General features: G+C 46.0%; 3 protein-coding genes across 9 annotated transcripts; 1 reads left to right on the top strand and 2 right to left on the bottom strand.

Annotated features, from left to right (window-relative positions):
• Positions 1-652: 652 nt before the first annotated feature.
• On the top strand, positions 653-7,313 carry LOC128468473 (F-box/WD repeat-containing protein 7-like). The gene is made up of 13 exons (XM_053450213.1): positions 653-804; positions 894-1,003; positions 2,020-2,090; positions 2,543-2,648; positions 2,943-3,061; positions 3,170-3,253; positions 3,802-3,888; positions 4,268-4,356; positions 4,435-4,639; positions 4,921-5,046; positions 5,215-5,383; positions 5,507-5,580; positions 7,136-7,313. Exons 1-13 carry the CDS (start codon positions 706-708, stop codon positions 7,216-7,218), a joined length of 1,422 nt encoding a protein of 473 aa, XP_053306188.1. The 5' UTR covers positions 653-705; the 3' UTR covers positions 7,219-7,313.
• A 1,596-nt stretch (positions 7,314-8,909) lies between these two features.
• On the bottom strand, positions 8,910-12,876 carry PIANP (PILR alpha associated neural protein). Of its 2 annotated transcripts, none has more exons than XM_053450919.1 (6): positions 12,775-12,876; positions 11,641-11,713; positions 10,342-10,898; positions 10,175-10,256; positions 9,679-9,861; positions 8,910-9,359 (listed from the first exon to the last, which is right to left on the bottom strand). In XM_053450919.1, the coding sequence occupies exons 2-6, from the start codon at positions 11,646-11,648 to the stop codon at positions 9,338-9,340; spliced, it is 852 nt and encodes a 283-aa protein (XP_053306894.1). In that variant the 5' UTR covers positions 11,649-11,713; positions 12,775-12,876; the 3' UTR covers positions 8,910-9,337. The 2 variants fall into 2 exon arrangements, with proteins under 2 accessions (XP_053306894.1, XP_053306895.1); XM_053450920.1 differs by lacking the exon at positions 12,775-12,876 and adding an exon at positions 12,479-12,585.
• Positions 12,877-23,757: 10,881 nt separating this feature from the next.
• On the bottom strand, positions 23,758-27,576 carry MLF2 (myeloid leukemia factor 2). Of its 6 annotated transcripts, none has more exons than XM_053450235.1 (9): positions 27,406-27,576; positions 26,757-26,851; positions 26,536-26,668; positions 26,338-26,373; positions 26,158-26,214; positions 25,616-25,747; positions 25,259-25,418; positions 24,912-25,076; positions 23,758-24,447 (listed from the first exon to the last, which is right to left on the bottom strand). In XM_053450235.1, exons 2-8 carry the CDS (start codon positions 26,807-26,809, stop codon positions 24,916-24,918), a joined length of 732 nt encoding a protein of 243 aa, XP_053306210.1. In that variant the 5' UTR covers positions 26,810-26,851; positions 27,406-27,576; the 3' UTR covers positions 23,758-24,447; positions 24,912-24,915. The 6 variants fall into 6 exon arrangements, with proteins under 6 accessions (XP_053306210.1, XP_053306211.1, XP_053306212.1 ...); XM_053450236.1 differs by lacking the exon at positions 27,406-27,576 and adding an exon at positions 27,331-27,392; XM_053450237.1 differs by lacking the exon at positions 27,406-27,576 and adding an exon at positions 27,211-27,334.
• Positions 27,577-27,773: the final 197 nt, after the last annotated feature.

Genomic DNA, 27,773 nt, shown 5'->3' on the forward strand with positions numbered 1-27,773 from the left:
TCCAACACCCGGCCTCCTAAACCCCTCTTATATCTGTTTCATTCTAAATGCCCCCTCTGTCTGCCCTTCTTACCACCTGCTGCCCATTCTCCTGGTGACCCATCCGTCATCCCGATACCCCCTGCCAGTCTACCCCCCTTTTTCATCGCTTTATACCCGTGAATAATATACAAATCTTTTATTATACCAAAAAAAAATACAGGAAAAACAACCATAAATAAATAATTCATATAAAAATCCAGACAAATATAGTGGCAGTAAATGAATGTCAGGAAACCCCTTTTTTATGTATATGTCATAAATTGCTATATGATTGTGCAGTTTCCTGCCAATATATTTGTATGTATTTTTATATGAATTATTTATTTAATGGTTGGTTTTTTTTTTGGTATAATAAAAGCCTTTTATATTAATCCTGATTTTTGGGTGGTAATTTTTTATTTATTAAAACCAGAGTGCTGTTCGCTTTGTCATAAGATAAGGCGCTACTAATTTGTATATATACTTGTTATATTATTATTGATTGTTTTATATAGCACCATCATATTCCGTAGCGCTGTACAATGGGTAGACAGGACATAACATGTAGTATATAACATAACGCATCTGCGTCGCCTTTTTCCGGTTCCCCCTGTACGGAGCAGAACGTGCCGCTAACATCTTCTTTCGCCCCCCTCTCGTTGTCTAAGGACACGTGTCTCTATAATGGATGCCGCCCATCTCCGAAAACTGAGGAAGAAGCTGAGACAAATCGAGAACCTCGAGCATCTTCCCAGAGCGCTCACCCAAAGCGAGGTCGCGAAGGTCAGACGTGATTTCATTCATTATCGTAATAAGGATGAGAGACGCTGCATTCTGACGCACTCCTTCGTGTTTTACGTGTCTGTCTGCAGGTATCGCAGAAGCTGGAGCTGCGAAGTCTCTTGGAGCGGCTTTTATCAAGCAACGTTGCTGCAAATCCGCAAAATGCAGCCGTGAAACCAAAAGACGATGGCAAGATCAAGTAATGTGTTTACCGTATTGGCTCGATTATAGGCTGCACCCTTATCGTTTGGTGCTATTTTCAAGAAAAAAATATTTTTTGAGAAAAAAATTACACATTTATGGAATGGTAAAACAGTATTTTATCTAATGAATAGGAATACATGTATTTTAACATTTTTGGTATCTATTATGCAGCATAGTCAGTATATGTTATATATAAACAGTGCTCCCTAACTTTGCCACTCGCCCCCCCGACTTACCAATGACTCCCAGTTGCCTAGGGGGGCAGCCGTTGGACGTACGCGCGATGCACGTAGACAATCTCTGCTGCTGTTAGCCACTTCCGCCAGGGGTTCTATGCAGGCACTCCGTCATAGAAGCCCCGGCGGAAGTACCGGCAGCAGCGGGGGTTGTCTGAGCGCATCGCACAGACGTTCACCAGCTGCCGGAGAGGGGGATCTGGGTCCCCTGCAGCGCTGCAGGGCATCCTCCTCTTCGGCATCTGGTGAATGTCTGCGAGATGTGCTCAGACAACCCCCGTTGCTGCTGGTACTTCCACTGGTGCTTCTATGGTGGAGCACCAGAAGGTCATGTAACGCCAGCGCTCTATCATTCCAGCCCCAGCGGAAGTGCCAGGTCCCCTGCAGCGCTGCGGGGCATCTCGATCCAAACTCTGCTGCTTACCCGCAGCAGGGATAAATAAGGCCGCACCCCCACTTTAAAAACTTGTGGGGGGAAAAGTGGGAGCCCATACGGTATTAAATATATATATATATATTTTATATATATATATATATATATTGGTTTCTTTATTGCAATTGTGATATGAATGACAAGTAAGTCCCAGGAGTACGTCACTGTGAAGGATTAGTGTCTGGATTTGTTGTTGAACGGATGTTTTTGGTAAAATCTTCCAGGAAAATAAGAAATTTAAAGAATCTGAGAGATCAGGAGAGGCATAATGTTCTATAACATGGTTCTTGCTTTGTGTGTTTCTGTGTATTGGGGTTTATTTGCTTTGTGATGTATTTCCAGACACCCCGAATCACAGAATCCCGAGCCCCCTCCGTTGAAAGCTGCTGCAAAGAGCTCACAGAAAGCCCCAGGTAGGAGTTTATCGTTCCTTGTTCTACAGTACAGGGAAACGGAAATTGAATGTTTCAAAGCCTTTTATTTAATTAATTTGTGGTTTTATTGGCATAATTGTTATTCTTTAAGATCCTATAATTAATGAAGGTTGTGATGCGCACACCTCTTATCGTTTAGTTTTTAAAGGTGCAAATGTTGGTGTCTAAATTTCCAATAATAATAATAATTTCCCATTAGTTTTAATCTAGATTTACAACTGAATTCAATAAAGACTGTGTTTCTTACTAATCTGTGTTGGTACCCTACCCTATCCCCATTAAACTACAGCCCCCCCCCCCCTTCATTCTAATGCTTTTTTGCCCAATTTCCCTTTCTACGCTATGATACCTGACAATCGCTGCCTATTCCTCGTGACCCCGCGACTCAAATGTTTAATTTCTCGTCCGTCACACTATTCTCCTCCACGCAGACCCCTTCCCATTACAAAGCTCTGCGTTTCTGGTTCACTGTTTGGAAGGACACAGTGACCTGGTGACGTGCGTCCTCATCCACGGCTCATCCGTTATCTCCGGGAGGTAAGTCACTTCTGTATTAAAATCCCACTGAGTTATTACTCCTCTCGCTTTGTGGTGGGCTCTCACTTTCTTTAACCCTCTGAAGGAAAGCATTCCCTGTATTTACCCCTTAGCCACAATGAAAGCCTCTTTTGGGTTTGTTTTAGCCGCTCCCCACGCCAGCTTCCATGTCTGCCTCCCTTATTTCCCTTTACTGATTGCTGCTGTTTGCTGCGTTTCTTACTCCATATTATCTCCCTTTGTTGTTGTTTAATTTCTCCCTCACCGCCTGTCTCTCCCTTCTTTTTCTGCTAGCTGGGACACGACCGTCCGTGTTTGGGATGTCCACACGCGCTCTGAGCAGAAGACGCTGTGTGGTCACTCTGGAGCGGTCACCTGTCTGGCGTCTCTCTCTGTGGGAGCGGAGTCATTAGGTAAATGATAAATTACTCCTGCCCGAGCGTGGGATTTAATTGGGTTGGCGTTTCCTGATTTTGGGTGGTCGAAAAACGCTGTAATATCGTCGTTTTATCATTCTCCAGGTTTATCGGACTGTTCGCCGAATGAGGAGTTTGTGGCCAGTGGCTCCTCAGACTGCAGAATCATAGTGTGGGGTTTGGCTATAGGTGAGAATATATGGATGCTAGTGATGAAGATGTGGGGGGTGACAGGGAATGCGAAGTGTGAGCGATTGGATCAGTAAATGACACTAGTGGGTGCAGTTGGCAGTGGCTGGAGTTGAGTGGATGTGGGGTATGGAGCTAACGGTCATGGAAATAGATGAAGGATGAAGGTTAAATGTCTTTTCCCCTTTAGACAGAACATCAGTTTAACTTTAACCTTAACAAATCTGTTATATTATTCTCTAAAACACAATTAATTGGATTTTTACATGATCAAATAATTATTTCCGGGGAGCGTTTGTTTCTAATGATGCTTTATAAATGTGTGAAATCTCACAGATGGACTGGAACCGTACATTAAGGTGGTGGGGGGGGGGGCTCGCTTAGATCTCTGCATATGTTTAATGGCTATATGTTATTTTGCTTTTTGTTACAAAAGTGTTGAACTCCACAGGGCAGGTATGGAAGCACCTTAAGGGATGTTAATATGAAAGCCGAGCGCAGATTCCCTTCCCCTTTGGTGTCCTCACTATGCTGTTTACGTCACACAGGTCGCCCCGCGTTCAGCGTTTACACTTATTCAGAGGTGTCTTCGCTGGTTCACATCCCCGATTCGAAACGCCTGGTTTCTGGATCAGGTAAGAGACTTCATGCTGCTGCCAGATGTGCTGCAAAGAGACTAATGTCACCCGGGCCGGTGCGAGCCGATGCACGTGGCTAACTTCACTTGTAATGGGTTCTTCGATGACATGAGAAATGCTCAAAACATCTCATATACAAATTACCGAGTGAACGCGGAATATCGAGCACCGAGCTCTGGTACTCATGTTCTAGAATGACGTCTTCCTGCGGCACAGCGATCCCCAAACTGTTCCGTGTCAGCCGCTTTTACGTGGATGATATGTTTTGACACGCGGTTTTCTTGTGTTTTGTACTTCTCTTTTCTATACTGCGTGTTTTGTGTGCTCGATGTATGAACGTTTTGTGTGTGTAATGTCACCTCTTACATGTTTTTAGATGGGGGCAAAGTCGATGTTTGGGATCTTGAAACCAAAGAGAATGTGCAGTCGAAAAGAGTTCACGAAGACAGAGTGACCGCCTTGCAGGTGAGTGAAAGGACTAAGTGTGGGGTGAAGATGGCCAGGCAGGGATGAGGCTCCAGTCTCCTTCTGCTCTCGTTTCAGATTCACGCCGGGCTGCTGTTCTCCGGGTCTTCGGATGGCTGTCTGAAAGTTTGGAGGGTGTCTTCTCCTGGTTCCCTAATACTCCTGCACTCCTGTGATCCCCTGACAGACTCGCTGTGTGGCCTTCGCTCGCTTTGTGTCACAGAGGATCAAGTATACGTCGCCTGTCAGGGAGTGTGTGTAAAGGCTGTTTGCTGGAAGCAAGGTGAGTGACTGGTTTAAACGGCGCTGCGGAATCTGATGGCGCTAAATAAAATAATAAGTGATAATATAAATAACATAGAACATGACGGCAGATCAGAACCGTTCGGCCCATCTGGTCTGCCCAATTTCTGAATACTTTTATTAGTCCCTTTTGGAATCGCACATTTTCTTTCTGTTACTCTGCAACTTGTGTTAGCAAACTCAATAGCCGGTAACTCGCGGCTTTTTTGTGGTGCATCGTGTGATCGTTTTATCTTTTTCCTCTCGTGTCATCTCCGCTAGACCGTCTCACGCGTCTGACCAATCACACGTCTGGCGCTGGGTTTGTAGACACGGCAGCTGTCACGTCAGACGGTCTCCTGGTTGCTTCCGGGTTTAACGTTGACCGCGGACACGGATTCCTGAACGGTGAGAGTGCTGCGGCCGTGGATTTCATTCTGGTTCTTATTATCTTTCGTCCGCCTGCCTGGTGATTTCTCTGCTATCCCTGATGTCTATTTGCTCCGTTGGTATGGGGGGTGAGGCTGGCACACTGCTCACTCACACTCACTCACACTCTCTCTCTCGCTGTTTCAGTTCGCAGCACTCAGACAGGCCGTTACCTGGGCACTCTCTCCCATCCCGATGCTCCGAGGATTCTATGTCTCACCGTCTCGCACGGCCCCGAGGGTCTCGCTTTGTGGGTGACTGGTGGAAAAGAACTCCTTTTGTGGCAGGAACAGCCAAAGAAGCGGGTGCTGGATGGGTGAGTGTTTAATCACAACGCCCTTCTGCCCTCCATCTGCCCCGTGTATGTTTGTATGTATTGCGGCCCCTCCATGGTGTCTCTGTAAACATATACTTTGTGTTTGGGGGTGTCTCGTTCCAGGGATGCCGTTCGGTTTCAGTTCTGCTCTGGATTCCTCAGTTCGCCTCCAGAAACTGAATCAGAAGACGAGGAAGGTGAGGATTTTTTTCTTCTTTTTCCTGTTAATCATCCTCAAAAATTCCCATCTGCTTCTGTAACTGCCAAAAAAACCTGCAGGTTCATCACTTTGTTTTTGTGGTTCTGAGGAGGGTATTTTTGGCAGTTAGTGTTGGGAGTTGTAGACGGTGTGCCTGTCAAGGACATCAAACATTCATCTGTTTGTTGACCCCACAGTCAGAGGTCACTAAATCCCACCACAAATATAGTCCTTTATTCACTGAGAAAACATATTTATGGATTTATGCAGCACCACCATAGTCCGCAGCGCTGTACCGTATTAACCGGAGACACAAACATCATCATTACTGCTATAAGAATTCAGTCGTACCTACCAGCAGTGTAATCTGCTCTGAAATGTTCTAAATAATGGTCCAACTGTGGCCTATTTTGTTCAGGATAGGGCTGTATTAACTTCTAATTGCTCTGCTGGACGACTGTTCCACCTATCCACCACTCCCATTGAAAAATTACAGCCCAGGAATTCTGTGTCTCCTTTGCCTGAAAGCAATTAGTTTGCTGGATTTGTAATTGAGATGCCCGTCCTCCAGCTGGGATATCCAGAAATTGTCTGTGGCCCTCATGGACCACAGTTGGGCAGCCATTGACCCCCTAGTTGTAGACCGCCATCTTGTAACTTTATTTAACCCGTTTTAAGTGCTTCTACTGCACTCCGTCTCTTATTTTCCTGCACGCTGTGTCTGGTGAGATCCCATAAATATTTCTATAATGCTTATCCTGAATACGTAGACCCTGTATATATATACGTGGACCCTTCTAGAGAGGGCCTCTCCGGGACCAGTGATCTGAAGTAGCCGTCAGTCGCTCCTAAATCCCTTTACTGGGTGACCGCTCTCACCGCTACTACCGTATTCTGCCGTTGGGGGTTTATGTTCCAAGTGCATCATTTTAAATTGAAGCAATAATTCAATAGAGAGAACGGGAACGGCCTGAAGAGCCCCAGCGCTCCGGCACCTTGTATTGTTCTGTATATAAAAATAAACTGATATTGCTCCTAAAATTTAAAAATCGACCCCAAAATATGTCTGGGGCCACAGCTTTTCCGTTTAGTAGCGCTCGGTACATGAGATTAACCCTCACCTGTCTCACCACACCTTATTTTGTCAGCAGAGTCAGTGTTTATTAAATTTGCCATCTTTTAATTTGAGATTTAATTTATTAACTCTTGGGTTGACTGTCTTTGTTTTTAAATATGTCTTTGATTCCTCATTAAGCTTTTATGCAAACCGCAAGGGTTTTGCTTACTTTCCCGAGAGGGTCAATAAGTGGCACAGCCTCCCAGCAGATGTGGTAGAGGAGGGTAATACAGTGAGGGTATTTAAACATGCATGGGATAGACATAAGGCTCCTGAATCTAAGACGAGACCAAGGAGTGGTTTAGGTTTGGGTCTTTACTGGCTGGTTATACGGGCTGTACGAGTCGGATCTGCCACCAAATGTGTTTAGCGTTCAGCATAGAGAAGATAAAAAGCCTAAAGACCCCACACTATGTAACACGACTTTCTTTTGTAGATTCGGATCTATGGGAGACGGACGTGGAGCCAGTAAATGTACAAAGCGACGCACAGAGGTGGCAGTGGTGCGTGCTGGTGTAATGATTTTTAATCCCCGGTCGCGCCTTTAAATTTACCACTCAGAGTTTATTTTATTAAAAATAAAAATGTTAAAACATCAGTATATCGTGCACAAAGAGCTGAGGATTCCTGTTGATACAGACAGACAATACTTCTTTACATAAGCCCTTTATCAGGTGGCACACGGTTCTCATGTATTCACAGACACGCGCGTAATACTGAGATATAGAACATTAGTACAGTGCCCCCTGCTGGCAAGGAATGGTGCTATTCTCTTCCAACTAAATATACATAAATGCAAGTAGAGTTATGTACATTTATATATACATGTGTTTTCTTTCACATAGTGTGTATATAGTTATGTATGTGTGTGTGTGTGTGTGTATATACACATACACACACACACGCACATATATGCGCACACAAAGCCAGACCCCGACTTACAGTACATAGTTCATACAGATATAGATCCAGACTTGCATAAAATAATTTGGATGCAAACAGTAAATGGAATTTACAGAACAAACTGGTCATATAAAGTACGGTATATAATAAAACATGTCTTAAGAGTTACGTAAAACTCAATTTACACAGATTTCCCGAACAAACCACTTACATAAGCCGGAGACTTTCTGTATATGTGTGTGTGTGTGTGTGTGTATATATATATATATATATATATATATATATATATATATATATATATATATAATTTATATACACACACGCAGTACTGTGCAAAAGTTTTAGGCAGGTGTGAAAAAATTATTTAACAAAATGCAGAGTAAGTGAACAGAAGAAAAATCTAAATGAAATCAGTATGTGGTGCGACCGCCCTTTGCCTTCAAAACAGCATCAGTTCTTCTAGGTACACTCGCACCTATTTCGTAGGCATATAGTTAGGTTTATGAATAAATAAGTATACTAAACAGGTGCTGCTGATCATCAATTTAATATGTAAGTTGAAAGACAATAATTAAATACCTGAGCACAGCAACAAGACACAAGGTAGCTATACCGCACCAGGACGGTCCCTCCCAGGCAAAACGTGAGGAAGACAGGGGTTTCCAGATGTCCTGTTCAAGCTTGTTTAAAGAAGGACAAAGAAACGAGCAATGAGGACCGTAGACGCAGTGGTCGGCCAAGGAAAGTTGGCATTGGCAGAAAATAGAGGGCCCTGGTACATCCATCTACTGTCTGGAGAAGTCTGGTCGGAAGTGGTCTTCATTGAAGACTTGCAGCCAAAAAGCCATGCCATTGACGTGGAAACATGGCCAAGCGACTCAACTATTCACAAAAACACAGGAGCTGGGGTGCAGAAAAATGGCAGCTGGTGCTCCGGACTGATGAGTCAAAAAAATTATTTGGCTGTAAAAGAAGGCCGTTTGCCTGCAAGAATGAGTGCAGGCAACAGTGAAGCATGGCGGACGTTCCTCGCAAGATGGGGCTGCATTTCTGCAAATGGAGTTGGGGATTTGGTCAGAATTAATGGTCTCCTCATTGCTGAGAAGTACAGGCAGATACTTATCCATCACGCAAAACCACCTGGGAGGCATCTGATTTATTCTGCAGCATAGCAGCGGCCCTTAAACATGCAGCCAAAGTCATCAAGAACTATCTTCAGCGTAAAGAAGAACAAGGAGTCCGATGGTGGCTCCATAGAGCCCTGATCTCAACATCACCGAGTTACATGAAGAGAGAGAAGCAAATGGGGCTGTCTAACTCCACAGATTTAGAAGAACTGATCTGTTGAAGGCAAAGGGAGGTGACACCAAATATTGATTAGATTTTTTTCCCCTCACTTTGCATTTTGTTAAATGATAAAAATAAACGATAAATATGTCTATTTTTGAAAGCATTTGTCTTTAAAGCATTGTTTTCACACTGGCCTAAAGCTTTTGCACAGTACTGTATATAGTCATTCGTTTATTGGGGCTCCTCCGAAGGATTCACCCAAAGATCTCCTTGGCTTGTCTGCTTCCATCTCAAACTCCTCTTATATTCTTCCAGCTCCGGATAATTTATGCTTCAACGCACAAAAATCTGGCTTTTGGGTTTTTCAGACCAGGGTTTTGCCCATTTGCTAGCGTACGTTCCTTCACTCATCGCCCTAGGTGAGCTCTTCGGATTACCGTTCCTATCACATGGTCACCACGGGGATCCTATGGTCAAGAAACGTGTAGGATTAGGGATGATGCGGACAGTGAAGATTTCTACATAGGGTAACAGATGGAGTCACGTCAGGGAGTGATAGACAGAAAGTGACCGTGAACACGCAGGGAAGCGACAGTGGGTAGAGGGATTGATGCCAAGCACAGAGAGTGATAATGGGCAGATGGCGTGAGGGCTCCAAGAACACAAGTAACAACGAAAAGCAGACAGCGAAGCATTGCCAGGCAGATGGAGAGATGCAGTCGGCCACATGGAGGCTGACAAGACATGTCTTGAGGTAGTGGCACACGGGCTATGGGGTTTCCTCACTTGCTTGTCCTGTAAAGACCTCCTTTCTTGTCGCTCACACTTTTGAGGTCACCAAGTTTCAGAGACTGAAATGCTGGGATATCTGTATCTGGTGAGAGGTCCGTGAGGGGCTGGAGGCTTCCTTCTTCTGGCAGAGGACATCTTTCTGTCCGGTGGCGCCGCCTCCTGTCCCTCCGCTCGCAACTACAACATGACCAGGAACAACTGTTACGGTATAGTGTTACTAACCCAAAGCCAATAGACGGTGTGCTGCGCCTGGGCGTTACACCACTTTCCCACAACTGAAATATCCGTCTCCATCGTCCCTCCACCACATTATTCTGGACAGGTCTCCTCACCATCTTGGCATACTCTCGTCTCTTTTCTTTACTAAGTGCCCCGCTCATGCCTTAAACTAGGTTCCCTTCTTCTAAACACCCCGCCCCATCTATTATCCAGGATACACTAGGTCCACCTGTTTGCAAAAAACATATACCTCAATGGATTGTGGACGTACCAGAATTTGATGATTATGCCGGTGGCCACCAAAACGATGAGCACAGAGATGACTATTGTCACGTACAGCTGAGGGTCCGTCCCTGGCAAAAATAAGAGGATCAGAGGAGGCTGCGATTGACAGGTGACGTAAATAAATACATAGGGGTAATCCAGACAGCCGCTCACCTTCATCAGTTGGTGGGAACATGGGAGGTCTCAGAGTTGTGGGCGCTCCTCTCAGGTCCAGCCCTCTCGCGGGCTCCTCGTGTAGCTGAGGATCTCCCTCGCGATAAGAGCCAGGGCGAGAGGTTGAAGAGTCGGAGCTCAGGGCCACTCCATCTTCATCTGCTACTGTGGGCCCCCACAAAATGACCCAGGGATGTTGAGAAGGAGGAACTGCACCTTCAAGGGCAGCCGGAAGCAGCAAACTGGCAGCGGAGGACTGACGCTTGATCCTTGTGGCTACCAAATGGTGGTGGGTAGATTGGGTGGTCCTATGGCGGAAGGATGGGACCCTCGGAGGCAAGTCCTGCGACCGTGCGGCTGGGAAGGGGGTATGCGATGGAGAATGTGAGGGAGCAGAATGGAGGGCTGTTTGAGAACGTGTGTAGGTGTCCGGCATATGAGGGTGAACGGAACCGGACTGGGGCAAGGCGGAGGTTTGTACGGCTGAAGGAAGCCAAGAACAAGATCCGGTCAGGAGACAACAATAAAACATCCAGGCGATGGTTGTAGAGCCCGACCTGAGAGAAAGGGTGGTGGTTAGTGACGAACCTTCAAATTCTACTCATTAACATATAGTCAGAATTTCTCCATCAATTATTTTATATGTAGATTACAATTACAGTCCACCTGCCAAAGACCCCACATCCCACTCAATATACTTTCTACCCTGCCAAACTGCCCCCTCTGCCCCACCTATCTTACTCCGCTCTCCCTGTTCTCATCTCTTTGCTCAGGGTCTCGATGTTTTGTGGTCCCTCCTCTGGCCCCCATCTATGCCCATAGGCAGTAAAGCTGGACAAAAAGTTTTGCCTATATCATCCAAACAGCAGAAAATAGCACTTTCCACCTAGTGGGGGGAAAAAAAATCATGTTTCATGGCTGCGTTGCTGAATTTGTTGCGTAATTTATGTTCCGTGACTGCTCATGACATCATGATGCTTCAGGAAACACTGCATGTGCCATGACATCACTGGAAATGAAATTGTTGTTTCCGCCAGCTTTTAAACTCGTTTTTGCCCCGCGAGAGGCAAAAACACAAGGTCACCACGGATACAACTTTTTTGCCCATCTCTACTAGCCGTCCACCTGGAGTGCCTAAAGGGTAATCCGGCTTCATGCGCGCTTTCAACTCCCATCCACTGCAACTTCACAGAAGTGACCTGATTGCCCCCCTTTACCAGCCCTCGGCCCACCCCTCTTACACTACTCCTTCACACCTGATTCATGGTGATGCTATCATTGAAAGGCAATTTTACGTACCACTCCATCTTGGGAAGCGCAGGGTTAATCGCACGATGAAACAGTCATGTCCTGCGGGACGGTCATACGGTTACTAAAAGACAACCGAGGAACCCTTAAACATCTCGGATATACAGTTACCACCCCAAATCCTAATAGCCCCAGCATTGTTCTAGCCCCTACTAATAATGATACCCCAATGTCATTACAGCTCTAGCACCCCACACCCCCATTATTTGCCCAATACCCCCCATCTCCTACTAATACTGCTCCACAATCCGCATGGATCATATATTACATCATGGTGCGCCTGTCCCCCAATATCAGCCCCCCTCAGATTCTACTTACCCATAACACAGCATATATTACAAAATAATTGCCCCCACGCCCTAACAATAGGTTAAAAAAAACAAAAGCCTATCTGCTAACTGAGCCCAACACCCCAATAACAGAATACTGCCCCAGGTCTTTAATTCTACACTTAAGGGGCATTAAATCAGGGGTGAGGGGTATTTAATAGCAGGTTTTGGTGACCTAAACTGCACATTTAATTCATCATCCATAACCCTGGCTGACATTCTGCCCCAGATCCCTGATTAAAACACCCCCAATGCCCAGTTTTGCCCCAGCACCTGTGGCATTCATGGACTGCCTGATACTCACAGTGCGTTTCATGCAGCATCACATCCACAGGCATTATTACTCCAATACTGCAAGCAGCTCATTCATTCACAAACACAGCAGGGATAAACAGCTGCTGCTTACACACAGGTGAACAACAACAACACACATACAGATACACACAGATTAACACAACAACACAAGGAGCAGGCAGATTAACACAAGGAGCAGCCCATACCTGAGACGGTCAGAGCAACTGGTCCTTCTGTCTGCCAGCCTGAGCTCTGTCTCTCTGCAAGTGATAACTGAGCACTTTAAACAGAGACACACACAACACACACACAACACACACAACACACACAGCACAGACATACACACAACACACACACAGCACAGATCGCACACACACACACAGTGTCATGTCACACACAGCGTTAGACAGACTCGGGTCACCAGTGACACCCATCACACCTATCTGCCCCAACTGCTTTACAGACAAGCAACTGGTGCGCATGTAAGAGAAGGAGCGCTAACCTCAGCGAGGGGTGCGGGGTATTTCTGGAGTGATGATAGGGCAGCTGCGAGCCTGATGCTCCCCTCTCTCTCTCTCCCTCTGTCTGGCAGGTTCACTGAGCTCCCTCCCTCCTCCACTCACATAACATTCTGTCCCCCTCCCTCTCTCCACTCAAGTCATATACTCTCCCCCTCCCTCCACTCACATCATATAGTGCCCCCTCCACTTACTGTATATCATATACTTACTGACCCTCCTTCTCTCCACCTATATCATATACTGTCCCCTCTTCTCCACATATGTCATATACTGTCCTGTCCCTCTCTCCACCCATACCATATACCGCCCCCTCTCTCCACCTATACATATACTGTCCCCTCCCTCTCCACCTATACATATACTGTCCCCTCCCTCCCCCTATATCATATACTGTCCCCTCCCTCCCCCTATATCATATACTGTCCCCTCCCTCTCTCCACCTATATCATATACTGTCCCCTCTTCTCCACATATGTCATGTACTGTCCCCTCCATCTCTCCACCTATACGATATACTGTCCCCTCCCTCCCCCTGTATCATATACTGTCCCCACCTCCCCCTATATCATATACTGTCTCCCTTCCTCTCTCCAATCACATAACATTCTGTCCTCTCTTTGTCTCCACTTGCATCATATAGTGTCCCTCTCCCTCCACTCAGATCATATAATATCCACTCACATCATGGACTGCACCCCCCACACACACACTCACAACACACACTGTCCCCTACCCTCCACTCACATCATACACAGCACACCCTCCACACACACTGCATACTGTCTGCTCTCTCCACTCCCATAACACAGTTATCCTCCCTAGTCCCTACCCCACTCACCTAACAACTGTCTCCATTCCACCTACACAATATAATGCCCCCTCTCTCCACTGACATAACATACTGTCTATCTCACACTGCCCCCCTCTCCCACTCACATAACATTCTGCCCCCCACCTCCCACTCACATAACATTCTGCCCCCCTCTCCCACTCACATAACATTCTGCCCCCCACCTCACATAACATTCTGCCCCCCACCTCCCACTCACATAACATTCTGCCCCCCACCTCCCACTCACATACCATTCTGCCCCCCACCCTCCACACTCATAACATTCTGCCCCCCACCTCCCACTCACATACCATTCTGCCCCCCACCCTCACAACTTTCTGTCCCCCCACCTCCCACTCACATAACATTCTGTCCCCCCACCCTCCACACTCATAACATTCTGTCCCCCACCCTCCAAGCTCATAACATGCTGCCCCCCACCTCCCACTCACATACCATTCTGCCCCCCCACCCTCACAACTTCCTGTCCCCACACCTCCCACTCACATAACATTCTGTCCCCCCACTTCCCACTCACATACCATTCTGTCCCCCCACCCTCCACTCACATACCATTATGTCCCCCCAACTCCCACTCACATAGCATACTGTACCCCCACCTCCCACTCACATAGCATACTGCCCCCCCACCCTCCACTCACATAACATTCTGTTCTCCACTCACTTGACTAACAAGTGGCAGGAAGCATAATGGTCTGAGGAAGTGATATCCTGCAGACATTCCCTTAATGTGGCTTCTGACCGGATGTCGTTACTTAACAGAGAGCATTTCTGTGTTCTGGCAAAGAACGTGTTAACGCTGTCCTGTCAGTTAAGGAGTTAACACAGCGAGGATGTTATTACGTGGCTGTGGTGAGGCAGAGGTTAAGTGGTCCATTTAAGATTCTCACACTGTCTGCATCCTGTATCCTCTAGGATGCCCAGAGGTTACCATGGAAACAGAGGAGAGCCTGGGACTGGTACCAGCTGTCTCTGCATCACTCCCACATGTCCGATGCTCCCTCTCTGAATGCCTCTCTCTCTCTCTCTCTCTCTCTCTCTCTCTCTCTCTCTCTCGCTCTCTCTCGCTCTCTCTCGCTCTCTCTCGCTCTCTCTCTCGCTCTCTCTCTGTGTATCAGCACTCTATCTGTCTCTGTAGTCAGTAGACCAGAGTTATGTCAAAATTGTCAGCTGTTTACAAAAAGAAACATAGAATCCGCCGCAAGATCGGCCCCATTCGGCCCCTGTCTAATCTGCCCGTTTCTCCTGCTGTAAAGACTCAAACCTTAATCAGTCGTTGGTCTCGTCTTAGATTCAGGAGCTGTATGTCTATCCTATGCATGTTTAATACCCTCACTGTATTACCCTCTACCACTTCCGCTGGGAGGCTTTCCCACTTATCTACCACCCTCTCAGTAACGTTAAACTTCCTTACATTCCATCCAAGCCTCCGACCCTCTAGTTTTAGATGATGGCCTCCTGTCCTAACATTTCGCACACAATGCAGGAATTGTGGAGTGGATATGGTGACCCGCGAGCTGTTAGAGGCCTCAGAGATGTAGCTTTGTTTCCCTGAGATGGAAAGCGCTACTTTCTGCTAATAGGCGTACAGAGGCCCTTTATCACTCCCATCACTCCTGTGTTCCAGTGACCCTTTATCACTCCCATCACTCCTGTGTTCCAGTGGCCCTTTATCACTCCCATCACTCCTGTTTTCCAATGGCCTTTTATCACTCCCATCACTCCTGTGTTCCAATGGCCCTTTATCACTCCCATCACTCCTGTGTTCCAATGGCCCTTTATCACTCCCATCACTCCCGTGTTCCAATGGCCCTTTATCACTCCCATCACTCCTGTGTTCCAATGGCCCTTTATCACTCCCATCACTCATTTGTTCCAGTGGCCCTTTATCACTCCCATCACTCCTGTGTTCCAATGGCCCTTTATCACTCCCACCACTCCTGTGTTCGAGTGACCCTTTATTACTCCCATCACTCCTGTGTTCCAATGGCCCTTTATCACTCCCATCACTCCTGTGTTCCAATGGCCCTTTATCACTCCCATCACTCCTGTGTTCCAATGGCCCTTTATCACTCCCATCACTCCTGTGTTCCAATGGCCCTTTATCACTCCCATCACTCCTTTGTTCCAGTGGCCCTTTATCACTCCCATCACTCCTGTGTTCCAATGGCCCTTTATCACTCCCATCACTCCTGTGTTCCAATGGCCCTTTATCACTCCCATCACTCCTGCGTTCCAATGGCTCTTTATCACTCCCATCACTCCTGTGTTCCAATGGCCCTTTATCACTCCCATCACTCCTGTGTTCCAATGGCCCTTTATCACTCCCATCACTCCTTTGTTCCAGTGGCCCTTTATCACTCCCATCACTCCTGTGTTCCAATGGCCCTTTATCACTCCCATCACTCCTGTGTTCCAATGGCCCTTTATCACTCCCATCACTCCTGCGTTCCAATGGCTCTTTATCACTCCCATCACTCCTGTGTTCCAATGGCACGTTGTGTTCGCTGATCCAAGTTTAAGTTTAAAAGGCTAATTGATGGTTAGAAACCCTTTTTGTAATTATTTTACAGCCAGAATTTTCCACCAAAACAGCTGAGTAACCCCAAACCGTTGAGCGGCAGTGTATATATACAGTATATATATATAATTTTTGCGCATGCTCAGGGCGCACGTTATCAATCAGGATGATCCCGGGTCGATACAGTTTACGGGTGATTTCCAATCATTATCTATCGGGCCGGATCTCGCACAGGTTCGGTGCTGAAGGATTTCTAGAAGTAACGGTTTGTTAAAGGAATAAAGCAGAGCGCGTTCTAATTATCTGGCGCTTGTAACGTCTTCTTGTCGGGGGCCGCTGCCCGGAATCCGCTATCAGTTTGTTCTTCTGCTGAACGCGCAGCCGGCCGTGAAGCGACCAAATTACATTTCATACCCAATGCCAGTAATTGTTCCTCTTCACGCTGGCTTTCAGCGCCAGGTTGTTCCATTGTTTAAATTACTAACGTATTATTATTACTATTATTACTATTATTATTATTAATGAACTTGGAGGAAATGAGCAGAAGTCATATGAATAAACTGTTCCTGGCGTCGGTGTCTCTATTGTGTAATCGGCTGCGGGGGCTCCTGCGGGCATCTTGGGGTCTTGTCGGCGCATGGTAGGCAGGGGGGTTGGGAGTAGGGAAAAAGAGGAGAGTGACCCCAAGACTTCAGGTCAAACGCAGAGAGTTCCCAGGTATACCTATGCCGTATTAACCAACAGGGCCGGACTGGCGATGACGGGCATCTCCGGCACTTTAAGGCCAGCGGCTGTCTGATAATGTAAGTGCCAAGAGTCCTGAATTGATGCACGCACTACTTTTTATGCAGCGTCGCTGTCGGCCAGCGGCCCACTGGGCTCTCTGGGCCTGCATACCGACTTTAAAATATCTCAGCGTGGGACACCATGATGTTAAGTGCTGGTCTGCCCACTGGGAGGCATCATTAGGACATCAATTCAGGACTCTTGGCAGCTATTATACGCAAATATAACATACAGTAGGCCTATCATATAATGCTTCATCCTTGATCTTTTGGGGGTGTTGATGTCTCTCCGCTCTCTGTCCAGCTCCATCTATTCTCCAGCTCCTTCTAATCTAGTAGGCCCTAGCCTCGGCTAATTCACTAAAGCTTAGTGTAAACTTGAATAAGAGTGAGTAGAGGCGCTGATCTAATACACCATTTAATTCCAGCCACCAGTGAGCCCAGGACTAGTGGCCCCTGTAGCCAACCCACATGCAAACACTCTAATACCCTTACACATATACCCCCCACCCCTTCCCCTTTCCCAGGCACAATTAAGCAAAGGCTCATGCTTGGCACTTCAACACAATAAGCTGACACGAACACTCACACTTACATCATAGGCTGACACCCATGTGCTCACACCGAATACTAACGAACACACACACAAATGCTAACACCATCCACTAACATAGACTTACACATCCGCTGACTCACATACTAATACATCATATGCTCACACACGCTAACAGCATACACTCACGCTAACACTGTATGCTGACACACATACACACTAACGTCATACAGTAACTCACACAATACCATATCCTAATAAACATGCACACACTCAAACACCATATACTTACACAAATACACACACACTATCCAACACCATACACACAAGTAATACTACACATACACAAATACACACACTATCCAACACCATACACACGAGTAATACTACACATACACAAATACACACACTATCCAACACCATACACACGAGTAATACTACACATACACAAATACACACACACTATCCAACACCATACACACGAGTAATACTACACATACACAAATACACACGAGTAATACTACACATACACAAATACACACGAGTAATACTACACATACACAAATACACACGAGTAATACTACACATACACAAATACACACACTATCCAACACCATACACACGAGTAATACTACACATACACAAATACACACACACTATCCAACACCATACACACGAGTAATACTACACATACACAAACACACACACTATCCAACACCATACACACGAGTAATACTACACATACACAAATACACACACTATCCAACACCATACACACGAGTAATACTACACATACACAAACACACACACACTATCCTACACCATACACACGAGTAATACTACACATACACAAATACACACACACTATCCAACACCATACACACGAGTAATACTACACATACACAAATACACACACTATCCAACACCATACACACGAGTAATACTACACATACACAAATACACACACTATCCAACACCATACACACGAGTAATACTACACATACACAAATACACACACACTATCCAACACCATACACACGAGTAATACTACACATACACAAATACACACACTATCCAACACCATACACGCGAGTAATACTACACATACACAATTACACACACTATCCAACACCATACACACGAGTAATACTACACATACACAAAAAACATCCTTTTGCGTTATCCATGCAGCTCACGATGTCTCTCCCCCCAAATATAATCAAAATGATAAAATCAAAATAAGGAATCTGATAATATAATAAATAATAAAAATAATACATCAATAAAATAATAAACACGATAATATCACAAATAATATAATACAGTAATTAAAATCAATAAAAAAATTAATAGGATAATAAATTAATGATATACTTACAGCCGAAACACTGAATTTCCTCCTTCTCTGCATACATTAGTTTTCCCGCACACATTGGGAACGCTTGCTCAGTTAGGGCACATGTATGTAACACGTATTCACACTAACACACCCACTCTCTCTAACACACGTACACATACACATTCATGCTGGCACACGCTTCCTCTAACACACGCTTACACATACATATCCATGCCAACACATGCTTATATATACAGCCCCATTTTAACAGAGGCATGTACACATTCATGCTAACACATACACATTCATGCTAACACATATACATTCATGCTAACACACACTCTTTAAGATGCACTAATACACACTCATTCTAACACATACACACATTATTATTATTTATTGTTTTATCTTTCGCCATCAGATTCCGCAGTGCTGTACAAAGGGTAGCCAGGACATAACAATTAGCTTCTTCTGAAGCTGACCCCTGTCAAGAGACCCCCTAGAGCTCAGGGGCCTGATCATTGATCTGCCCCTGTAAGCCTTCCGTGATCCAGCTGGGCACATTGGTTGCTGGGATCTAAGGTAGCAATGGACCCTGGTGAGTTTCCGCAAAGAGAGGGACTGCATTGCCCCTTACAAACTGGTATTATTGGCCGTTAGTGAATAAACCCCCAGTCTGGATTACCCTATGCCAAGGCCAGGTTGGCCATCTGGCACCCTGGGCAAATGTAGCTGGCCAACATGTCCCATACCCACCCGATCTGCTGCAAGCAGCCACCAGCTGGATATGCCAACGGCATAAAAATGTCACTTGAGGCTGGACGTAGCCAATGGCCTTAAAGCGCCGGTGCCACCCCATCATCGCAAATCAGGTCCTGCCCTGGACTATACTTCTGCCTCTACCTCGTCACGCTCAGAGGGGGTGACGGGGCAATACTTCCCCTTTAAGTCTTATATCTTTTCGTCAAGATAATTAGCAAGAACACGCTTTTGAAGAGGAATCAATCTAATGTGTGATTTTCTAGCGGTAACCACTACGCTCCCTGGCTGTTTTATTTCCCCAACGACAAGTTATACCAGATCAAAAGTCATTCCCGTAATCTATGTGATTCGCGGTCCCAAGCTGGTATCTTAATGAAAAGAACTTCAATTCTACAAGCATTAATGATGCATCGGAATAGGTTAATTTGATTAGTAGGGAAGTGGTTTTTTTTTTTTTACAGCCTCAGGATAAACTGAAGCATGTCGGTATTCTTTTTTTTAATTTTTTTTATTACACAATCCAGAGCTATCGCTCATAAATGTCTTTTAAAAATAATGAAAAAAAGCCCTAAAAAAAATATAAAAAAAAATAAAAGTATTCCGGCACCGAAGAAGGAAATTAATTTTTAAGTTAAGAGCTGACAAAGTAACAAGGAATTCCTCCGAGTGCGTCCGCACGTAGAAAAGTTATGGAGACCGGCTGAATGGAAACCAGATAATGTACTTTTTTTTAATTATAAAGAGAGCCGGAAATCAATGTGGATTTTTACCCCCGGGAGAGGCAATAAAATATAGAGGTTGGGTATAAAGCTTCTTGGCCAAGTTTCAGTTCTTTTTTTTTTTTTTTGGAAAAAGAGCCATTTTTATTAGCGGCTTAAAATGTTCTTGGATATTTTTCTTATTGTTAATATTGACCGGCGTCTGTGCTAAAAAAAAAAAAATATATAAAATATAATTTTGTTTATCTGCGGCCGAGTAAAAAGAAAAAAAAAAAATCCCGCATTAAAGAAAGAACAGCGTGTACCGTTAATAATTAAAGCTATTTATCAGAGGAGAACACACAAAAGGCCAAATGCTACATGCATTTTTAATCGGAGTGGCAAAGACACTTTAGTGACGTGTACAGTTTGCGGCCTAACGCTGGTTTTTTTGGGAAACAACGGGCATATCTGGGGGCTTTTAGGGTCCGGCTACCCGGACCAGGACCACCCGGGATTTCCTGCAGACGTCGGTGGGCATCGGAGGATTCGGGTGTCGAACCGAAGAACCCTGCTGGGACGTGGATAGGGGGTCCCGCTGACCTACTCCATCAGGTGGCTGCTGGCCTTAAAGCGCTCCCGTCATCACCAGTACGATGCATTGAAAAATTTAGCTACCACCCCCGCCGTCTCCCCCTGGCTGGCATCATTTCTAGTACTGCCCAAAATGACCAAAAATACATAAAATTTACCGTATTTTTGACCCAGAACGCTTAACAAGTGTTATGGTGGGGTGGGGTGGGGGGGGAAGCAAAGGTTGTTGCCAAAGAAACAAAAAAAATAAAAAAAAAGCTTGTGTTGTTTTTAAGTGATTTAACCTACAGCGAAAATAATAAAATGACATCTGCTCAGGTTTAATGCTCAATTAACATTTGGTGTAAAGCGAGCAGCACTTTATGTGCCGTCAAGGATTTTAATCATAATGTCATAAAAAAAAATGTCCAGAGCATCTGTTTTTGAACGTATAAAAGTGAAATGAACCGAAAAATACAAATTAGATTTCAATTTACAGACAGAACTCAGAAATCAGTAAACTTACCCAGGAACTCTCCGCGTGAAGCGCTGCTTACCTCAGGCCACACCCACTTTACCTCCTAGCCCCTCCCCATGCAGTCAGACCTCCTTACACTGCTGTTTAGCACCACCCCAAACAGGGCTAGTCCTGCCCCCTCACGAAGCCACTCTTCTAGTAGCATAGGTGGGAACTCTCTGGCTCCGGCTACCTTGTTCCCCCCCCCCTTGCGGGATGCAGGTAGGAGGCCTCCCTGACTTTTGTGGGCGGTCCTGCTGATGCTGTACTATTGTTGGAGGGGAAGTGGGCGGGGAGTGCGGAAATGCCACTCCCACGAGTTTCCCTGTAGTGACCCGGAGAAGCAGCGCTTCACCTGGAGTCTCTCTCTGGGGGAGGACCCCGAGTTCTCAGTTCCCAGGTATGCCTTGAAGATGGAGAGCTCCGGGAACTTTCCCGGTATGGTGGTACCTGCTTCCTGCATCCCACCCGTGCCTCGGATTATTTTTTTTTTTGCCGTATCACAAATAACGATGACTCTTCATCAAGATGGCAGCTAGGCGGATATAAACATACCTGGGAACTTGGAGCAACTCCCTCTTCACGGGAAATGGCTTGTTGAGGGGGCAGGGCTATCAGCACTCATGGGTGGGGTTAGTCACACGAGGGGTGGGGCTTGCCAGTAATGGCAGGACTAGCCCCAGATAGCTTAGAAAGGTGTGGGAGAGGGAGGGGAATAGGGCAGGGAGTGAGCATGGCTGACCATCGCTGCCGTGCAGGAGAAAGAGCAGAGGGACCCAGTGACCCACGGAAGCGGCTCCTCAGCCGGAGACTCCAGGTGATACCCAGAGAGCTCCCTTTTACCCAGAGACCTACAGATTTTCAAGTTTCATCTTTTATCGATGCCAATAATAACTTATGTATCGGCATCTGGATGAATTCAAACGCCAAATGCGAACTTACTGAAGAATTTCACATCTTCAGACACCTCTGGTTCCTTCCCTTTAAAGTTCCGAACACCATGAATTACGTGCCCGGCTTTCAGACGTCTTGGAACCGCGTAGCATATAAAAATATTTGATGAACTTGGCAGCATTTAACGTCTTGGAAGAGATATTTTCAAGGTTAATTTTTACACCTCTATTGCCAATTAAATAAAAATATGATTTTGTTAGGAGTGGGAAAAAGGCTATCATCCAGAAAACATAAAAAATACGTATAAAATGTTATCATCACTCCTGTGCCCATTTACACTCAAGCATCAATAGCAAACGATTCAAGGAAATCCTTTTATCGCTAATCGTGAAGGTAATTAAACAGTCGAATTCAAGACAGGAGTCTAGAACCCTCCTCTGGAGTTCTGATACAGAAGCCGTCCAGTTTCTATGCATAGAACGGAGATTCAAGCGCTTTTAAAGCAACAGCCATGCGATTTCTTCTCTAGATTGTAAGCTCCGAGCCCTCTTTACCTAATGTATCGGGTTGTCTTTGTCTGAAGTTTTGCCAGACCCTTTGAATGTAGGGACTGTATAATGCGCTGCAGGAATGGTTGGCGCTATATAAATAAAACATACTCTTCTAGCTCCGCCGACCCTTTTGCATTGATGGCATGCTCAGCGTGGATGGCAGCCAGCAGGGTTCAAACGTGCTCACGCCAAACCTGCACTAGTGAAAACACGTGGCGCACATTAACTAAGCGGCACGTCACGGATTCCTGCACAATAAGCACTAATTTGGCATTGCTGGCCCTAAGTAAATTGTGTATCTTTGCAGGGTTATTGTGTGTGTGCCAACAACACATAAAGGTCCAAATAGGGCTGGCTGTTGTCAGTCCAGGTCTCTATTGATGGTAAAAATCCACAGCGTCCCTGGATTTTAACACAAAATGTTTAATCAGATCATTTCAATGTTTTGGGAGTCCTCAGACATGATGATGTCCCAGTTACGGGAGTCTCTGTGCACCCCCAGAACATTTAAGTCATCAAATTTTGTGAATTTGAGGATTATTACTATTATTTGGGTTCATTGGTGTTGCACCAACTTGTCCTACGGAGTGTGGCGACATCCACTTTATACAACAAGACTGCAAAGTGTACGCCACGGTGGTTCAGAAATGAGGCTTGTGGTGTTAGCGTCACCGGTGCAGCCTTTGTCCCGGGTACAATAACTGGGAAGTTTTTTTTTTTTTTTGTTTTGTTTTTTTACACCATTCTTTCCACCCGTACGACTTCTAAAGCTGCTCCAGGACACGTGGAGCTTGCACAAGAGCCTCCACGTATCCAATGTAAAAGCCTAAGTAATGTTACTCACCCAGGGAGCTGACAATCTAGACGGGACACGGCTCAGTTTATCATCAAGTGATTTAAAAGGCAGCCAGGCAGACGCTGGATGAACACCTTCTCCTTTTATTAATTTAAGTGTATAATTAAATTTAACATTGTGGGGGAAAAAAAATAAAAGTTACTACAATCCCTACGAGATAAAGCATCACTTAATCTAATCCCTAAACCCACCAGCACAAACATTACTCATACCACTCCGAACAAGATATTTATCCTGAATCCAAGGTATTTACTCACGCCTCGAAGTAATAGGAATACACAGGATCTTTCTTGGAAAAAAAAAACCTTTTCTTCATCAGCCGGTCGCCGGAGACGTTCTCTGTCCTACCAGCCGCCAAACATCCCCCATTAAAATCTGCCCCTCGCTGCCCCCTTCCTAAATATCTATTATAGCTATCCCCGCTACTCTAATATCCTTTGTGGGCCCTTTCTATCCCTCCCTTTATGCAGTGCACAATATTTACCCCCCCACCCCCAAAATCTCCACCGCCTCCCCATCTCTGTAGAAATACAGTTTTGTTAAGAATATTTAACTTGAGGTAAAATGATGGTAAAATATGCAAACATTGAGTACTTAAATGACAAAATAGAGGATAAATAAAGGAAGGGCAGGAGGGTGGAGAAAGTCAGGTTCCGTGGATGAACAGGCGATATGATGAGGTGGTCCCGTTTTGAGAATTTTCACAATGTTCCAGGGGTCCTTGTTCCGCTTTTTTGGGTCCAACCGCTGAGCTGTAAAGAAACAGCAGACATGGGAGATCATGACGGGGAGGGGTGGTAATAAAAGGTTGACTATTTATGATGAGGGTTTAGAAGTCATTCATGAATGTTGTCTCCTTCAGCTGTTGGGTGAATACAGCATCGCGGTCCCAGCTTACTAAGCTACCACCTGAATTCCGACCATTTAACAGACGTAAAGCAGTAAAGAGACACCCGAGCTCTCCTTTTTAGAACCAGTAACCCAGTTTGCTCCACTGTCCTCGGTTAGCGCAAGCACTGTTTGCTTTCCTGCGTCTGCCACCTGACAGCTTCATCACCAATGCCTTCTCCTCAAACAGCCCAGGTTCACAACCCAACGGTAACCCATCAATGCTACACAGTCTTCAGGACACCGCACTGTGTCGAGGGAGCTGAGGGAATGTAATTTATAACTGAAACAATCAGGTCCAATGTCTCTCCCTAGGTGGTTAACGCACCTGATCACCAGTCATAGCGGCGGGACGGTCTGGCGGTGTTGTCCTCTGGCGCTTGTATGGCGAGTCTCTCTTCTGGCTCCCCTCGTCTGCGATACGCGACTCCTCTCTGCCCTCTGTAGCGGTAGGTCTCTCTCTGCCACTCTTCATCAAAACCAGCGGCATCATCTGGAATCCAGGACAGAGTCACGGGTCAACAGAGAGGCGAACGGTGGAAGGAAAAGGACAAGCAATTACAGAGCAGAATGAGAGGAGCTCGGGATAAAAAACAGGGACGCCGGAAAAAACCCCCGGGGGAGGGACGAGAGGAAATTAAAGGGCAGCGGATGGATGAAAGCCATGCTCCTCACTTTCATCCATGTTGATGAATTCCTGTCTCTCTTCTCGGTCGCCCGTGCGGCGGTTGTGGCAGCGCTGCATGATGTGCGCCCGGTCGCGTATGTGGTGCCCGATGCTCATTTGCTCCACACCACTGTCTGAATCCCTCATAGTGCGTCGTGTCTCGCGAATCTGGTGGGGGGGGGAACAAGTAAGTGGCACCTGGCCTGACACAGACTTTGGTCTCACGACCATACCCAGGAACGTCTCCAGGCAGGCTACCCGGAGCCCTCCCTCCACTGAGAGGTTATTCTAGCAACCATAAACTGCACCTTGCACTGAAAGCACAGATATCCCCGTATAACACTCATCACACGCAGAATACCTACCCCACCCGGTGCTGTACGCGTCTGTGACGTCTCCTGATACACTTTTGGGGTGCCGCTTCCGCCCATATTGGAGTAGGAGATAACAGTGGAAGAGGAATACGTCTGACAGTTCGACCCGGAAGACATCTGATCCTAAGGGGGGGAGAAACAGAAGGGTTTTGGGTTACAGGGGGAGACCTGACCAAGCAGAGAGCAAAGAGAGGGTGCAAGATACTGGAACTCTATGAATAAGGCAGACGATAAATGTTCCAGCATGGAACCGGAAAGTTCTTTTTTTTTTTATTTTTTTTTACTCTTATCTTTACAAGCAAGTAAATTCCCACTAAGAAGGATGAGAATCCCAGTATGTAAACTTATTTTGCCTTTTCATAGCATACAGACCATGATCTGCATTATTGATGCCTTCATCTGTCAGATTCTTGGTTAGATGACCACAGCATCAGTTACAAGACATTGCTATTTTTTTTTCACACTCATATTTTATATGTAAAATGGGGGGAAATAGTGAAAAACTGCATACTAAGCGAGAGAGAAATACTCACTATGCCGCTCATGAGGTCGTTCATCATTCCAAACATGTCCATGAAGCCGCCTCCTCCCTAACAGGTATCGAAACGACATCATGAGCACGAAACACAAAGAAAACCTAAGACCCGTGCGGGACCGCAATAAATGATCTCCAGCACGAGCCTAAAGATTAAAGGATAAATGATTTTACTCACCATCCCCATCATGCCAAAAGGCGTCACCGCGCCAGGCTGATACCGCCAGGATCACGGGAAGATATGGAAACAGAGTAAAGATATCGTGACATATGGAATACATACGATTACAAACATCTGAGGTGTGGGAATCTGCTTCTGTCTGACGATCAGAAGGCCTAATAACGGGACACAAGGAACGCAGCATGAGGACACTACCTGTACGTTACGGTGCGAAGCAGCACGCGGAAGACTGGCGACGCTCCCATCCGTGATGCCCAGGAACGGCGACATTCCAAAGTTACCCGAAAACATGCTCCTCATATGGTGGCGGTGCAACGCGAAGGGGTCCCTGCCGAGAGAGAGGAAAGTATCGGCGACTGACACAACGCAGTAAACGGGGTAGAAAGGAACACAGGGGGACTTCGATCTCTGCTTACATCATGAACATGGCCGGATCTTGGGGCTCGGTGTCTCTCATAAATCGAAACATGATGTCGTCGGTCCTCCGCTTTACTTTGTTTGCTGTTGTGGCCTGCAGGTGACAAAAACATGTTTATAAGCATTACGCAGCATGTTAACACATATACATACATACATACATACATACATACATACATACATACATACATACATTTACACACAAACACGGCTTTAGACCTTTGCTGGCGCGCATGCACCTCACCGCTCCAGCCACAACCTCTTCCTTCTGCACCCCAGGCCTGATTCTACCCCTTTCCCCGTTAGGTATTAGATTGCTTTTCCTGCACCTTTACTCCAGGCTTTGTACCCTCCCTGCTATTCCTGCACCATCCTCCCTTTATTCTGCCCCAGTGATAAAGCCCCCCCCCCTGTCCACTATCTCCCGCACCCCAATCTGGATTTGCACCCTACCTGCTATCCCCGGACCCCCAGTCCAGGCTCTGTACCCTCCCAACCACTCCCGCACATCACTCTACCAGTAAATCCGTCTATTTAATTCCCACAATAATCATAACATAACAATAACACAACCCAGCGCAGGAAGTGACGTCATACAACGGTCTCTTCCATTATCTGTGGGGGGGGATGCGCTCTTTCTCCTCTTACCCGAGTTGCTTCGTATAAACGTCACGCCGGAAATGAATTAATATCACTCTTGCTATAGGGGAAAATATTGCGGCCGAGTTCTAACCACTAGAGATGGTGGTGTTCCCGGAATGAGGCGCAGGACCGTGGCCCCCGTCAGGATGTGTTGCTCATATTTTCTACGTATTTAGAACTCTGAGACTACGAGTTCTAAATGCACGAGTCACGACCGCGTCATCTCAGTGTCTCTTATTACAGGAGCCATTTTGATGGAGACATAACAAGGTGCATAATAATCAGTCACTCCGGGTCAACAATGTTAGCCAGGAACTCTTGGGGTTTTTGCCTACAATCTCAAGGTGAAGGGGTAGATTCTCAGGGTCACACGC

The sequence above is a fragment of the Spea bombifrons genome, chromosome 11 (assembly GCF_027358695.1).
Source record: "Spea bombifrons isolate aSpeBom1 chromosome 11, aSpeBom1.2.pri, whole genome shotgun sequence".
Classification (NCBI taxonomy): domain Eukaryota; kingdom Metazoa; phylum Chordata; class Amphibia; order Anura; family Pelobatidae; genus Spea; species Spea bombifrons.